This window comes from Epinephelus lanceolatus, chromosome 8, assembly GCF_041903045.1.
Source record: "Epinephelus lanceolatus isolate andai-2023 chromosome 8, ASM4190304v1, whole genome shotgun sequence".
NCBI classification, from domain to species: domain Eukaryota; kingdom Metazoa; phylum Chordata; class Actinopteri; order Perciformes; family Serranidae; genus Epinephelus; species Epinephelus lanceolatus.
This window is the reverse complement of record NC_135741.1, coordinates 13,502,383-13,518,024: the sequence shown is the minus strand read 5'-3', so window position 1 is coordinate 13,518,024 and position 15,642 is coordinate 13,502,383. Positions and strand designations below refer to the sequence as shown.

The 15,642-nt window shown below is 39.7% G+C and overlaps 1 protein-coding gene across 1 annotated transcript in view; it reads left to right on the top strand.

Annotated features, from left to right (window-relative positions):
• LOC117258649 (metabotropic glutamate receptor 4-like) overlaps positions 1-15,642 on the top strand; it is a 204,748-nt gene that overhangs the window by 154,978 nt on the left and 34,128 nt on the right. Inside the window, exon 5 of the mRNA XM_078169872.1 lies at positions 1,546-1,686. Within this exon, the coding sequence (XP_078025998.1) occupies positions 1,546-1,686 (141 nt within the window). The remainder of the gene's footprint in view (positions 1-1,545; positions 1,687-15,642) is intronic.

The window sequence follows — 15,642 nt, the reverse complement described above, 5'->3', positions numbered from 1 at the left end:
TTATTTAAAATATTTGGGTCAAACAATATACAAAAAAAATCATACGTAAGATAAATCTGAAGATAAATATTAGTAAAACCATTAAAAGGTAAAACACCTAACAACCCAGAGTCCTGTCGTTCAGTAGAGGCCTGCTGGTGCTGAAGTACCGAAAGACATGCATGTAACATGACTAAGATTCTTTTATCAGTGTCCACAAAGAGTGAGCTCAGTTCAGTAGAGTCATGTCCATATTTCTCACTGATAAGCGGTGCAAGAGGGCATACAAGTATATGTTCTTCATTTGGTATGCCAGTCTTGGAACTGGCACAGAGTAAAAGTTATTCTCAGACGGTCTTCAATGTATGGTGTATTGCTGGCAGAAAGTGGATGAACAGATACATCCGGATTGATGGCTTGGTAGGTCTTGTACAAGGGCAGTCTTCCCAGAAACCAATTCTTCTTCCCTGCTTTAAGACAGTAGCCTACACAGCAAGTTGTTCTGTGCATCCACTGGCAACTACTGTTTAAGAACAGCAAAAAAAGAAGTGATTTTAATGTTAGTCATTAGCAAACTGTCAGCAATATTGGCAATATTTATACTGGAAAGTCCAACCAATGAAAGGCAATTATTCAAAGCTTTAGTTTCAGGGTTATAGCTGTTTAAATTATTTTAAAGCAACTGGATCTGATCCCTAATCTTTATCGGCTGATAAGCAAGTTCAAGTATTGGAATCGGCATCAGGAAGGCAAAAATGGTAGCGGAACATCTCTAAAAACTTCATCCCCCACACCCAACCCATGGGAAGCTACCGCCAAAAATACAGTCTAATTCTGTGGGAAACACTGATCATAAATATTTTTTTCATTTTATAAAATCTTGATATTTCTGCCACTTTTCTGCTTGTTGTAGTATAAATGTGCCTCCACTGTTCATTACTACCACTGTGTTCTCCCTCTGACAACCACACTCAAAATGTTCTTGTGTCATTTCTGTTGCTGAACTTTTATATTGATTAAAGCACTACTATAATATATTGGGTATATTTCTCTGATGCCATGATTATATATGTAGAGATTCTGTTCATTTTTTACAAAGCTTACTTTATAAAGTGTGAATAAAGTTGTCTGTGGGTAACAGAATATGCACTCAGATATAGAATCAAATGTGAAAACTTAATAATCACACACTCCCCAATGGCTTTAGGCATTCTGCTGAACCAGGTTTATTAAAAATGTTTTTAAAATCTCATGGAAAGCATAATAATTCATGAAAGTCAGCACAGCAAAATGATAATGTACTTGTGGATCTTTTCAAAGATGTGACTTCATTTGAACTGTTGTTGTTGTTTAGCTAAGAGCAAACCAAAGGGAATTTGGGTTGCTGATGTGTTTGATTGCAGAGCTTCAGTTCTAGCCGGGGTCTCGGTAAATACTCGGCTCGTTTGAAATCATCACCAAAGTTATCCACGAGGACCGGGGCCCGAAAGAGTTTACATTTTGCTTAGCATATTTAAAGTTAAAAATATGATGGATTAAATTCTGACAGTGTCTTCTTTCTTTCAGGATTCGATCGCTACTTCATCAGCCGAACGCTCGAGAACAACAGGAGGAATATTTGGTTTGCAGAGTTCTGGGAGAATAACTTCCAATGCAAGCTCAGTCGACACGCTGTGAAGAAAGGATCTGGCATCAAAAAATGCACAAGTGAGTCCACGCTTAATAGCAGAGAAGGCACTGGGTCAATGGAAAGCACTCAATCAATGACCAAGTATATTGATTGGATCTGCTGTGAATACATCATGTATGTGTGTGTGTGTGTGTGTGTGTGTGTGTGTGTGTGCGTGTGTACGTGGTACGCATAGGTAAATGTATTTGTCATCAGGGAGAAAACAATCACACTCCTCTAATTTAGGTTAAATGTAATGCGCATGGATAAGTGAATGGGAGTCTCTAATTTCGTCCGGGAGAAATTAATGCTTCCATTACTCGTCTGTTGGCTACCTCAATTTGCAGTGGGCGACAATAGCAATCACAAAACTATGCCACCGCATGCGCTGAAAACATAATCAATAGTAAATCCAATCAGCCCATTAGAAACAAGCTTTCAGGTCGTTAAAATCAGTAGGCTCTCCGGGCCCGTCTCTCATCCCAGTGTGCAGTGCAACGCTGCATCTCAAGTAGTACTTCCTGACTGATTTAAAGCTGGTAATGTTTCCAGGCAATATATTCCTCATGTATGCCGGAGTATGGTACAACACAAAAACCTGCGCTGCCCGTTCTCTGCTATTTGAGAGGAATTGATTGGATTGTATGATTGCACCTGTCCTTCACTGGTCCAGCCTTGGTAACTAACTGCTATCAATCTCCAAGAGAGGGCAGAAATGTCACGTTCATTTAGTTTTGAATATGAATGAGAAAACTCCCACACACTGTCTCACTTACTGCTGGAATATTTATTAATGATGTTTTGGTCTTTTTCGACCTTCATCAGGTATTTAGGAATGCACCGTAACGGTTTCACACACTGTATATGCACATACAGGACCGCTCAATTATCCAATCAGAGGACCGCAGAGATTGGTTCAACTGGTGAACAAAACACCTTGAGCGAACACACACACACACACACACACACACACACACACACACACACACACACACACACACACACACACACACACACACACGCACACAGCCATCCAGGTTTGTGGGTGGAGAAAACATCAGACTAGAAAACAAAGTCTCACACTGTTATCCTACGTGACACATTATAGCGCATCACTTTATGGAGCATCAAATTATCCAAAGGTTAAAAAACAAAAAATGACAAAAGTATGTAAGGGTAAGATCATAAATCTTACAATAATAATATGGGGAAAAGCTTTGCTAGAAACTTCCAAGAGTACACATTTGAATAAAATAATAAATACTCTTGTTGTCTTGCCAACCAACAGCTTCTGCCAACCACCTGCAATTACAGTTCTGCGGACTTCCTGCTGAAAATATGGGTGAAAATCACGTCCTTTAGCCTTTCTTTGAACCATAATGTTGAATGTGGATGTGAACAGCACATATTGCCGAAGGGCCAGAATTTTAGTACGAGATTGCGGCATTATTTCATCGATTCATGGAAATCTAGCACTGTGAACACATTAATACTAAGGTCTAATAAATTTCAGCCAATGTTGCACAGGTGCAAAATGCGGTTTATGTAGGACTGGCAGGACAGCTGAATCAGACAGACAAGCTTCTGCCCTTCTGCCTGGATATTTTATTGCAATACTCAGCACATTGCAATATCGCAGTAATATTGTATTGTGACCTAAGTATCATGATAATATCGTATCATGGGTCCTGTAGTGATTCCCACCCCTACTACGAGCCCGCCTATACAGACAGGTTTCTGTGATGTCCACTCGAAGGCATTGAAGCATGATGGGCAGCTGGCAGTACCTAAAAGGACCAGTGCAAAGGGCAGAGCTAGTGATGTCAGGGTTAACAATGTTAATCCTCAGGATCCTCAAACACGTCACGTAACGTTGCTATGGTAAAGCTGTCCAAGCTAACAGGCTCAGAATATGTCCGTGGCTGCTCTCTTTTACCCACCGATGTTAAAAAACGCCAACTTTAAGTCCCCAGAAGGGTTGGGTACCAAAACCAGGTTACACCTCCAAAACACTAGTCAGCAGTGGGGTTTCTTTGAAGTTCTGTAAAGTTTAGTTGCAACAACAATTTCAAACACAAGTACACAAATCGGCTTCATTATGATTCGCAGCATTCACAGACTTGTCCTTATCTGGACACATTTTCCCCACAAATATAACATGCCAATGTTATTAGCACAAGCCTATGACATTTTACATTGTATAAATTAGCCTAGCAGTTAGTGGAGTTTTCCTCTACCCATATGAAGTAAGGATAAAACACACATAAGACTTAAAACGCTATTTTGTGAAGGCTTTATTGTCTTTGCAATTTATTGTTTCTTATCTGTGAAATGAAAGGAAATTATAGCTTTATTTCCACTGAGGGAAATGGTCGTGCCGTGTAGTTACATTTCTGGGGAGGTGCACGTCAGCCAATGGCGTAGGTACGGCGTCAATGCGATGCATAAGTGCAAGTCCTGCAAGGTACATACTGGACCAAATTACAATAGACTTACAAACTTACAAAGACTTTGGTGCCTCATTCTGGTGCCAGACTGTGCGTGTAGCTAGTGTATGCCGCGGTGGATAGAAAGAAAGAGAGAGCATGTGTGAGACTGCAGCAACCAGAGCAGAGAATATGAAGTTAAAGGCAGAGCAATGTGTGTACAGCTGAAGACAAAAGTTGGCGTAGAATAAATGTTCCAACTCCTCCAGACCCAAACCAAGCTTCCATGTCTTGCTTGTCATCTGTTGATTTAAGTGATGGGGTTCAGCCCCAAAGTAAGCCTCGTGAAATATTATTGTAGTTGGGTTAAGAGTTAAGTTAATTGTGAAGCGGTAATACACTGTCCAATTTCAAGTTTAAATTTGCCTTTGCAATAAAAAAGGCAATCTTTTTAATGTCACTGACCCTCGTTCTGTCTTTCTATTTTTTGTCAACTTTTTGGTTCAGGCACTGTTAAGGTATCATGTATCATGTAAGTACCATTGTAAAAGTATCGTAGCATCGGTACTGGCAAAAACCCAGACAATACCAAACACAAGTCGCCTCACACATGGCGCTTCTTATACAGCAGGGAAAGGGACAGAATAGAGCATGGAGGCAAGACAGAAGAAGTAGCCACCAAAAGAAAGACTAAGGACACTGATGCAGCTCAAAGAAATGACTACTAGAGGAGGAGGAGGAAGCAACAACAAATTACAATAATGTATATAATTCAGAGATTCCTGTGGGGAGCGATGAAATGCAATCAAAGCATAAGAACAGAATAAAGCAGAAGCAAATGTAGTTAAGCCCCTCCCCCGAATGGTTCATAAGAAACCCATTTACTGTATCTCAGGAAGGAAAAAACCTTTAGTCTCAACATTTTTTAGATTTTGAGTACAGCAGTTGCATGAATTGTGCTTGATTCTTTTCCTCGTAGACAGAAAAGCAGTCAAAAACAACAAGCTGCTGTTCCAAGCCTCCTGGAGATACTGTGGCGCTCTCATATTAAGATGTCAGTACCAGTAAAATGTGCGAAACAGATGGTATAGTAGCTCCATAGACCTCTTTTTCCCCTGAAATGACTTGTTTTCATTCGGATTATTAGATTTGGCTTCCTAATCCCACTAATAATGGACACTGCAACCTCAAAATGTCACCAAATACCATTAGAGACTAAACAGATGAAAGGACAGAGCTAAACAGTTAAGCAGAGATTTAACTGTCACCTCTCGAAACAACAGTGTGAGATATGCTTCCAACCGTCCACACTCTCAGGTTTCAGGAGAACACGTTACCTTGAATGATTTCTGTATTTATCAGTTGTCATGGTGGCTGCTCTTGGCCTAAATTGCTGCAGGCCCTTTTCTTCCTCTGAGTAGCCTCCAGGGCGCAGTAAATTTTTACAGGCAAGAGGTACAATCATTTCACTCAGAGCCCTTTGCAAGTACTATCACTATTCTCCCCATTGTTCCTTTTGTAAGCACCATCATTTCCTGTTCCCACCTCTGCTGTTTGTTAGTCAGTGTAATACTGCATTGTGCAGACCATGCATTATACATCAAGTAGCAAGTTATCTTTTAAATTACTGGGGAAATTTTTAACCTCAAAATCCTCTCTGTAGTCCTGTGATTATATTTTATAGCCTGTTGTCAACATTTTTTTAACAGCACACTTAATAAGCAGGAAAGAGTGGATTCCTCTCTGGAAAAATCTCTGTTCAACCACCAGGGACTGGAAAATGATATTCTTAAAGTACTAACATGATTAGATGGGCATGTAATTATTCTATTTGCATGGTATCAAAGCTTTTAATCACACAATGGGAGTCAGTGGCATCTGATTTATGTACCATAACAGCAGGGTAGTAAGAGGTCATATTCCAGGACTGAGACATTAAAGTGTATCTGACTTTGACAGCGTGGAAAACAACACAGTGCAAATGTATAATTCAGGTCCTATTGCTGCTGTTTTTCCCAGTGTTCATGTATCTGCTGCCCCAGAGGCCAAGATTTACTTTGTGGCGTCAGATGTACGATGTAAGCCCCGACCCACTGATCATTTCACTGCTCAGTGTGGATGTTTTCAGGGTGCAGCAAAAATACTATCTGGAGGACCTGGACAGGCCATAAGCTACTTACTCTGATTCTCCACATATGTATTATAATACACCCACTGTACTGCATTATACAGGACAAACCACAGTCAGTGTAATGCAATACAATACAACAACTCAACACATCATATTCCCAAAACTGATCAGAAAGTTAAAATAAAGACTTTTTAAAAACAGTTTCAACAAAAACTGAATATTGTGACCCTTCATGAAGGAGGATTTGTTGCAGGACTGTTATATTATAAGTGTTAAGGATGGGCATTAAGGTAACTTCAGTATTCGAGTGCTTGCATTAAATCATTAGAGAGTACTCGAGTATGGGATGTAAATTAGCTGACGAGTGCAATTTGGAATTGATTTATTCAACAAGCAGGCTTCAATTAGCCTACTAAGCCACAAATTGAAAGTTAACTTGAAGAAAATCAGTAAACTTTCTGCTGCTGCCACTAATGTTACAGCGGTTAAACACAGCACTGAAGGACCGTCTCCCGAGATGCTCTCCCCCAAGTCAGTTCACTATATGCCCCGGTAGCATGAGCTAATATAGCAGCAGCAACCAATGTCCCAAACAGAGCTGTTCAACAGTCCCAACAAACTCACACCAACACTGAAACAGCTCAACTCTGTCGTCAAACCTGTTAATAAACTTTAGATAACGTTAGTCGTGCGATGCTAACAGTTACCTACATGGCTGTGCATGTGCGTGCAGGTGGTCTCTCACCAACTGTTCGACACTACCACAGCAGTAGTCTTATGATGAACAGAGAAGGAGAGAGAAAGAGGGACAGTGGGGTGAGGAGGCTTGCACACCTCTGTCAACAAATGGAGTATCAGCTTTTAATTGTGGAGATACAGTAAAAACAGGCAGCTCTGCAGCAACGACACTATGTGTGAACAGTTGCAGCAGATAAGTGAGGAAGCCGTCACACGCTACTCACATATGCAGTGAGGCCCGGGTCTTAACGTACTTGGCAGGTCCCAAAAATGCTGATACCAAACGTACCAGCAAAATGTTTCATTTGTCTGCCGCCAAAATAGGTCATTTGCAATCAGGGCTGGAAATTAACACCCGCCAAGCGCCAAACGCAGGTAGGTTTTCTGTTTGGTGAGTACATCTTGGAAGGCTTTCCACCACACTGGCGAGTAAATGTTTGTACCGAAATAGTCATGTAATTGATTACTGTGCTAAGAGCCTCTGCTGCATTTTGGGGTCGTCTAAGGGCACACTGTTCTGCTTCTCCTCTCCTGTCAGTGTTGGAGTTTGACAAGCAAACACACACACACTACACTACAGATGTGTTTTTCACACTTCTTAACAATGCCACAGAACAGGCTTTCTAGCAGCCACGGTAAGCTAAGATCGGACAATTGCTGTTTGGGGGAAGGCTTTAGCGAACCGTAAATTCCAGTATACTACCTAGCTTGACTGTATTTCTCTAATAAAATGCAAAAAGAAACATGTAATCCATTTATGTTTGCAAAGTTAGGAGCATATGAATTAAGTCACATAACAAAAACAGTATCAGTTGACTCCTTTTTAGCTTCAAATAAGAAAACTGTGCCATCGAGTTGATAAAGTTTGCCAAACAACATGGTTCCTACAGCAGAATAAGCAGAACCCCAGAAACTCCTGGTTACAGGTACCAATTATACAGTTGAGGTTTGTAGGGAATACAAAAAGAAGTTTTACTCTCTCTCTCTGGTTCAGTTGTGAGTTGTATGCTGTGTTGAATCCAATAATTCTCAAGTTTGCTATCTGATCTGCTCAGACCTTTCACTGTACATCACACCATTTCACGCTGCTGAACCATAAAACATGATCCTGTTTTGCCGAGCACAATGAGAGAGAATCGGCTGATACAACCGATAACTTGTGAAAAGAGAGACAAATTGGCAATAATAGAAAAAACGACGCACGGTATCATGGCACGAGATTTCTCACCACAGCTGCATCGCTCAGAAATGAGCGGGGCTGACACATCAATCATCATTACTGTGGGATGAGCAGACGACTGCATAAAAGCACTCCAGGTGACTTTTCAATACTTTCTGTGTCTTAAAACATGAAACATACTACAAAGTGGAACACAGAGGAGAGCATTTTGCCAACAGCTATGTCACTTCACGCAGGATGTCCTATAATTAAAGTTTTCTGTCTAACTGGGCTTTTGGCAAAGATAAAATCCTCTGCAGGTGCTTTGCGTCTTGTTCACGTCATTTCAGGACCCACTGGAGTTCAAAATTTGAATAAAGCAAACTGGCTTGAGTCATTCTGTTGCTCTGCATCCCTGCAGACATGAGTCATCAAGGCTACAAGACACGAGCACATGCCTGCTCAATTGTCTGACGTGGATTGCTCACTGAGAACATCAAGGACACCACCTGCAACTAAGCAGCGTTCACCTCTTTGATTCTCTTGAGATGCAACAAAGATATGAAGGTTCACGTAAAAGATAAGCCAGACAGCAGCAAAGACATGTTCCCCTCACTGTGGAGAAATTAGGACTGACCTGCAGTGCTTTAGAATAATTACTCTGTATGATAGCAATGGAGGACAGATATCCCCATTTAAAAGTAATTTGTTATCCTCAATTTCTTACCTTAGACATTTCCTATAATTAATTCTTGTTTAAAGGCAGTTTGAGCTCATTTGCCATCCATAGCTTCAAGCTGCAACAATGGGTTCACTCCATCTGAGCGACTGTGTCTTTGGAGGCTGTGATGACAAGCACTGTGGTCTATTTTTGTCACAGGGATGATAATGCCCAATCTCCTTAATTAGAATAAGGAAATGGGAGGGGATTGTAATGGATGTCGACCAAAGTTTGCCAAACCCCTCACTAAAGCCACATTAGAATGCATTAGAATTGAATGCACATCGGTAGGTCCGTGTTACATCTGCTGTATGAAATGTTTATATCATAACTCTGCATTTTTACAAACACACCAAGGCTCTGACTAACCCTCCCACGATAGACCAGCCTACAACTACCAAGCAGAATAGCAATGCGCTACTGATTCACCTCACACATTAACACTCAACTCAAACTTATTAATAATCGCTAACCATGTGATGCTACAGTTAGCGATTAGCTGCTTTTTTGAGTCAAGTCTTTTAGAAGCTTGGTGTTGGATGTAAGCCGTTGCTGCTAACTAGCTGGCACTAACACTCTGGAGACGGTCCTTCAGCGCTGTGTCTTACCAGTGTCGGACAATTGCAGATCAGACCCTCGTTGGAATCTTGTTGTCTTCCTTTGAAACTGTGAAAGACGTCTACACCGTGACCTGGTTTGCCCTCTAGATAGCATGCTGCAGTTGTTGTTTTTCTTCTCTGTGTTTATTGGCAGCTCGCAAACCAAGTTTGAAGGTACATGTACCACCACTCGCTGTGTCGAGTGTGAAGATGCTGCCCTTGTTAAGTCATTGAGAGCAGTCTGGCTTCGTATTGTTGGCGCTAGTTATTGGCTATAATTTTTAATCATCGGAATACTGCATAATTGTAAAGATGTCCCATTATCAGTGGATAATTTATCGGCCATATATATATTGTGCATCCCTAGATTAGATAATTTAATACACATGACAAGGCCCACAACTTAAAATTATTTTCAGAGTCAATCAACTATTTGCTCTATTGAAAGTGCTGAAATGCTCACTTCAGTTTTCCAGAGCTCAAGATGACGGATTCAGATAGCTTCTTTTGTCCTGCCTACAGGCCAAAACTCAAAGACATTTACTATAAAAAAGGGTGAAAATATTCTTACAAAAAAAAAAAAATCAATTTTTAAAATAGTTGCCAATTAGTTGTTTAACAGTTACCCCTCCTACAGTCACCCATTATGTCGAAATGAGCTTTGCCCGACGAAAAAAGACCCATCCAGTCTGTTCCATCAGCTAAGCACATTATTAGCCCAGAGGCCCATAATTCTGAGCAACACAAAGAAAGAAATCACAGTGCACACAAGTAATAAAATCAAATTTTTTTCACCCCTCCACCTTGAATGAACATACACTGTGACCTGGAGCTGTCTGGATCATTGTGTTCTTTCAGAGTCTCAAGGTTTGCCATGATGAAAACTCCTAAAGCGCTGATGAAAAGATAGAGTCGCAAGGTTTTATCTTCATTCACATCCATGCTTGTTTTGCACTGCTGACTAACCTTCCAGCAGCACATCTCAGAATCCAGTTACCCTCCTTTGTATCCATCCATCAGCCAACTGGAGCCACGTTTGAGAGGAATAAACTCTTTAAACATACAACACGTGTCTAAACATGGATGTGTTCTAGTATTTCTTCAGGTTATGCAGAGGGATGATGTCAGATAAAATTAAACATCAAAGGTGCTACTTTTACTACTATTAAAGATTTAATAATCCACAGGAAGTGTAAGATCAAAAAGATTTGCAGTCATTTTTTCTACACAGATAATGAAAAAGTATTAGACACCTGTCAGAAATATAGTTGGAAAAAAATAATTGTGCAATTATATTTAAAGAGTTTGTATAACACAGGGGTTCTCAGATCTGGCACTAAGTGGCTTTGCAGACCAGTGGAGATGGTGGGAAGGTGGGGATGTATGTGACCAGACCGTCTACTTTAAGGGGACCTATTTTGCTTTTCCTTATTTCATGTATATATAATGTTACAATATAATGATTTAATCTTATGTAGACGTAATCCCTGTGAGAAAAACCTCAGGCTAAATACACAAGCTGATGTCAGCTCATGACAGATTTCTTCCCATGGTCATCTTCTCTGGGCATGCTACTGTGAGTGTTTCCTGCTACATGTAGCTACATGCTAATGTCAGGGAAACATGTAATCTTGGTTGCCGATACAAATTTCTCCCCTCCTGCTGGAACATGTCCTGTTGTTTAGAAGCTTTTATTGGGGATTTTTCACAGTAGAAAGTGCCGCTATTTTCTGTTACAGTCATTACCCCAGCTGCAAAGAAGGTGCAGAGACGTGGCGATACGGAAGAGCGAGTCAGAGCAGACTGGGCTTTTTCTAAAGGGGTTGCTTGAAGAGACAGGTGCTGAAAGCGAGTGTTTCAGACAGAGGGTGAACACAGGTGGTCTTGCACAGACAGTGTGAGGAAAATAAAGTTAATTTTGAACATTAAAGCATGTTAAATGTTTTAGTAAAAACCCAGTATGCAAGGATGAACCTTAAAATGAGTTTAATAGTTTTATCGTGATCCCCTCCAGACATGTTTAAAGACATATAAAGATAATCTGCCTTTAATAATACCTCTGTCTGATGGGTTTTCCATGTTATTTTCCCGTACATGATGAAGTAATTTAAAGTAGGTTCAGTCATTTAATTCAAATTTAACAAAAATAAAAGGAGGAAAAACACTCCTTGGTGCAGAGTATCAACAAGTGTTTCCTCCCCAGAAAGCCTGTTTTAATTATTGGCTGTGGTCATGCCAAGGATAAAGAGGCAAAAAAATGGCAATAAAATTACAAGTTCATAAATCTAAATGCAAAACGCTAGCCTTAAGCTAACACTACAGTCACTTCTCTACAGTCGGATAATCATCACTGTCACAGCTGTAGATTACTGGGTGTAGATTTTGCATCTGATGTGCATTAAAAACTGGACAATGAGCCAACAGTGGGTTTGCAGCATGACGTCTAATAGAGCCATATTATCAGCAGTCAGCATCCATTTGAGACGAAAGAATAGCAAATATTGCCACATATAGCCTTGAGTTTTTCTCATTCTTGCCTCCTTTCCCTCTCTATTTCCATCCTCATCTCCACTGAGTTACTATACTGTCAGAAAATGAGACAGCCGTTACAAAAAACACTTATAAACAGACTTAAAATACAACTTCAAATGTTCAGTCTACCTGTGTGGCTCACAAACTAAAATCTTTTTACAAGTCTTTTACAATTTTTTTTTTTGCAAGTCAAAAGCCAAAATGGTTTGAAACCACTGGTCAGCCTGACCTGCATGTCTGTGGACAGTGAGGGGAAACTGGAGAATTACAAGAAACCCAACTATGCAACCTTTTTACACAACTAAGTTTCACTCCCAAGTCGTCAAATACCGATGCTCAGTCAGTGGTTGCATCAGACACAGACGCACCAAGGGACTCTTTAGCGGCGGTATGAGACGCAACAGGTGGTGGCATTTTCTAACACTCCGAACAATTGTCTGCACAGGGCAGGACCTGGATGAGTCAAACAAACTATGGACTTTCACCCAGGAGCCAACTGCTCACTTCCATTGTGGAACCAAAAGACAAGGTAGCTTTATTTGTATAGCATATTTCATACACTGAGGTATTTCAAAATGCTTTACAGAGCCATAAAATAAAAACATTATAAAGGATACAGATTTACACTAAAAGAGTAAAGAGATAAAAAGGTTATTTAAAATGATTCAAAACGGTGTTTTAAAAAAAATTGAGAGGACATCTAAAAACAATTAATCTAAAAAATAGAGAATAGAAAATAAAAGATTTAAAGTGCAAGGATAAAGTTGCAGTGCAGTTAATTAAATAAATATTTGATTTAATAAAAGGCAGCGACACAGAAAAGTCTTCAACCTTGATTTAAAAGAAGTAAGAGATGAGTCAATCGAATCAATCAACTGAAGGTCAATTGAGTTATTCTCATAACAGCATAGTGTGCTTGTATATCTAGCATACTACTCTAGTGATGTATATCATGTAATGTTACCTTATGCTAGAAAGGAAATTACGTATTTTAAGCCAAACCTTGATGGTTTTTCTAAACCGAACCACGTACTTCTGTTGCCTCAGCCTTTTCTTACCTGCATTCTAATTCTGAAAAGAGACTGTTTGCATTTAATAAACAGAAACTCTACATTTCCTGTGAAAACTGAAAGTTATTATAACAAGACACGATGCGCGTAACAAGTGCAAATTGATACACCGTCCCAGAGTATCTTAAACTAATGCTGAAGGGTTACCTAGAGCATCATAGTTTGACATGTAGGGCCATGACCATGTGTTGGCATTTGACAAGTTGAGAGTGAGAATGTGCAACAATACTGGACCCTTTGGCTTTAGGCTGACAGGGCAAACCTCTGAAGCAACTTGCCATTAATGAGCCAAATGTCTTTGTATATTTATGCGTAAATGAGGGATGGAAAGAGCGTGGTTCAAAGAGCAAGAGACATTAAAACGAGAGAGGCTGTGACAGCCACATAAAGAGACAGACTGCCTGTCCACGCCTCACTTTGCCTGTAGCACACATTTACAGAATAACTGGCAATATTCAAGCTGCTTAAACATTCAGAGCCCTGTCACTGATGTTAAATTGCCTCTTCTTAGCGATCAAATACCGGGGGAGTATATAGATAATAACAACAAGACAAACAAAAACTATTCATCTGTTTATAGCTAGCCTTGTTAAAATGAAGTGTCTCGGCTGAGATAAGAAATGGCTGCCACATCTTACAAGGTGTACAAACAAAACCTGATTCCGCTTTATCACTGCCTCGTGTTGCTTTTTGTTATCTGATCAGGATGCACTGCGACGTCGTCTTGTATTGTGTGCTCGTCTGGCCACAAATGTGTGCATGAGACAGTGGAAAGGCCAGGCATTTGTTGAGCAACATGGAAGTTAACCTTAATTGAAAGCAGTGGAACAGAGGACTGAGATACGGCTCCCTTGATGACAGTAAACAGATCATTTAAATTAGATATTTATGTGTGATTATTACAAAATGTCAGGGCAATAACAACATTTCAGTAATTAGGAAACTGCCTGCAAAAGCACACTGTGGCCAATTTTCACTAGAGCACACCCATTAGCACACCAAATTGATTATGGCCACTTTCTCCACTTTTTTGTGTTACTGACATGAGCTATTATTCAGAAATACTCTTTCAAGTCATTCTCTGATGGTACACATGAAATTAGGTGATGTAATACAAATTACTCTATAACTTACAAACATTTTCCCCTCAAGCTGAGTTCAAAATCAGAAGGTTTAATTATTCCAAAAAAGCATCAACCTCCAAAGCACAAGAAAACAGACTGACTAAGACAGACCATCGACTGTGTTCATACAAATGAACCTCCATTACAGGGTGCCAGTGTTTTCTGTTTGACATCAATAAGCTCTTCAGACATTACCACAAAGAATGAGACAGTGTCAAATGTTATCTGTCACTTCAAGTGTCACTGTTTCCAACTACAAAATATATCATATTTCCAGGGGGGATTGGTTAGCAGCTTTCTAGAGGTATGCTGAAGACAAAGCAGTGCAAAGTGTCTCTCAAACAACTTATCTGTCGCGTTCACAGGAAATAACACTGCAGATAACTAATTTCAGATTCTGTGCATCTTCTGTAAATTGTAGTCCTCGTGAATTCATTGAGAGGAAAATAAGCAACACATTAGTATGAAGGTAAAGTGGTGTTCAAATTGGGTGTAAATAAAAGATGGTTCAAGCAGAGCACATGTGGAGTGTCTATATTTATACATTTTTTCATCACTGCTGTACCGGCACTAAAATCTGGGATAGAAGTGTTCCTGTTCTGCTAATTCTCTCACAAATTTGTTATTTTGAGCTTTAAGAATCAAGTTATGAAAGTTACATACAATAAAACACAATAGGCCTCATTCATATGTACAAAGAGATGTTTTCACTCTGGCCATAACATAAGTTTGCACGCAAAGTTAGTATCGTATTCATGACACGTGTGCCCAAGCTGATTTTTCTTTTACCACGCTGCGCATGCTAGTGAATCAAAATCACTCTAAACTATTTGCAATCAGCACACTGCCACGCCCCCATTTCTCTATATAAGGAAATATGTTGGCCTAGAAGTGTGTCATGGAAGTTTCCTCCCACATTTAAAAGGTACATCAGTGTTGGGCCATCGGTGAGTGTCTGTGAATGTCATGGCAGTCCAAAACAGCTGATGAGCTGTTCGTCTCTCTCTCTTTAACTCTTTGAACCCTGGAGTGACATCACTTTGCTTGTGCTGCTTTCAGACGCCCTTTGCAAGGATTTAAACCTTTGAATCCAGAGTAAATTGGAGTGATTTCTTTCAAAAACATGGGGGAAAAAAGGCAATTAGCAAATTGGTAAGAAATGTCCCACAGCTTGCAAAAAAAAAAAAACATTTCGAAAATTATTTAAAAAATTGGGAAAAAGAAAAAAAAACTAGGGAAAAACTATATTAATAATAATACATTTTTAAAATTATGTTACAGAATTATTATATTTTTTCAAACACTCTTTCCAGGTCATTTCCTTGTTTGTTTTTTTAATATTTCTTCTAAATTTTCTCTTTTAACTAATTTGTTGCTAACTTTTGGGGTCACTCCTTCTTTTCATTGCTTCTTCCCATGTTTTTAAAAGAAATCAAGCCAATTTTCTCAGGTTTCAAGGAGATAAACATCTAATGTCGGTCTCTGAAGATGCAC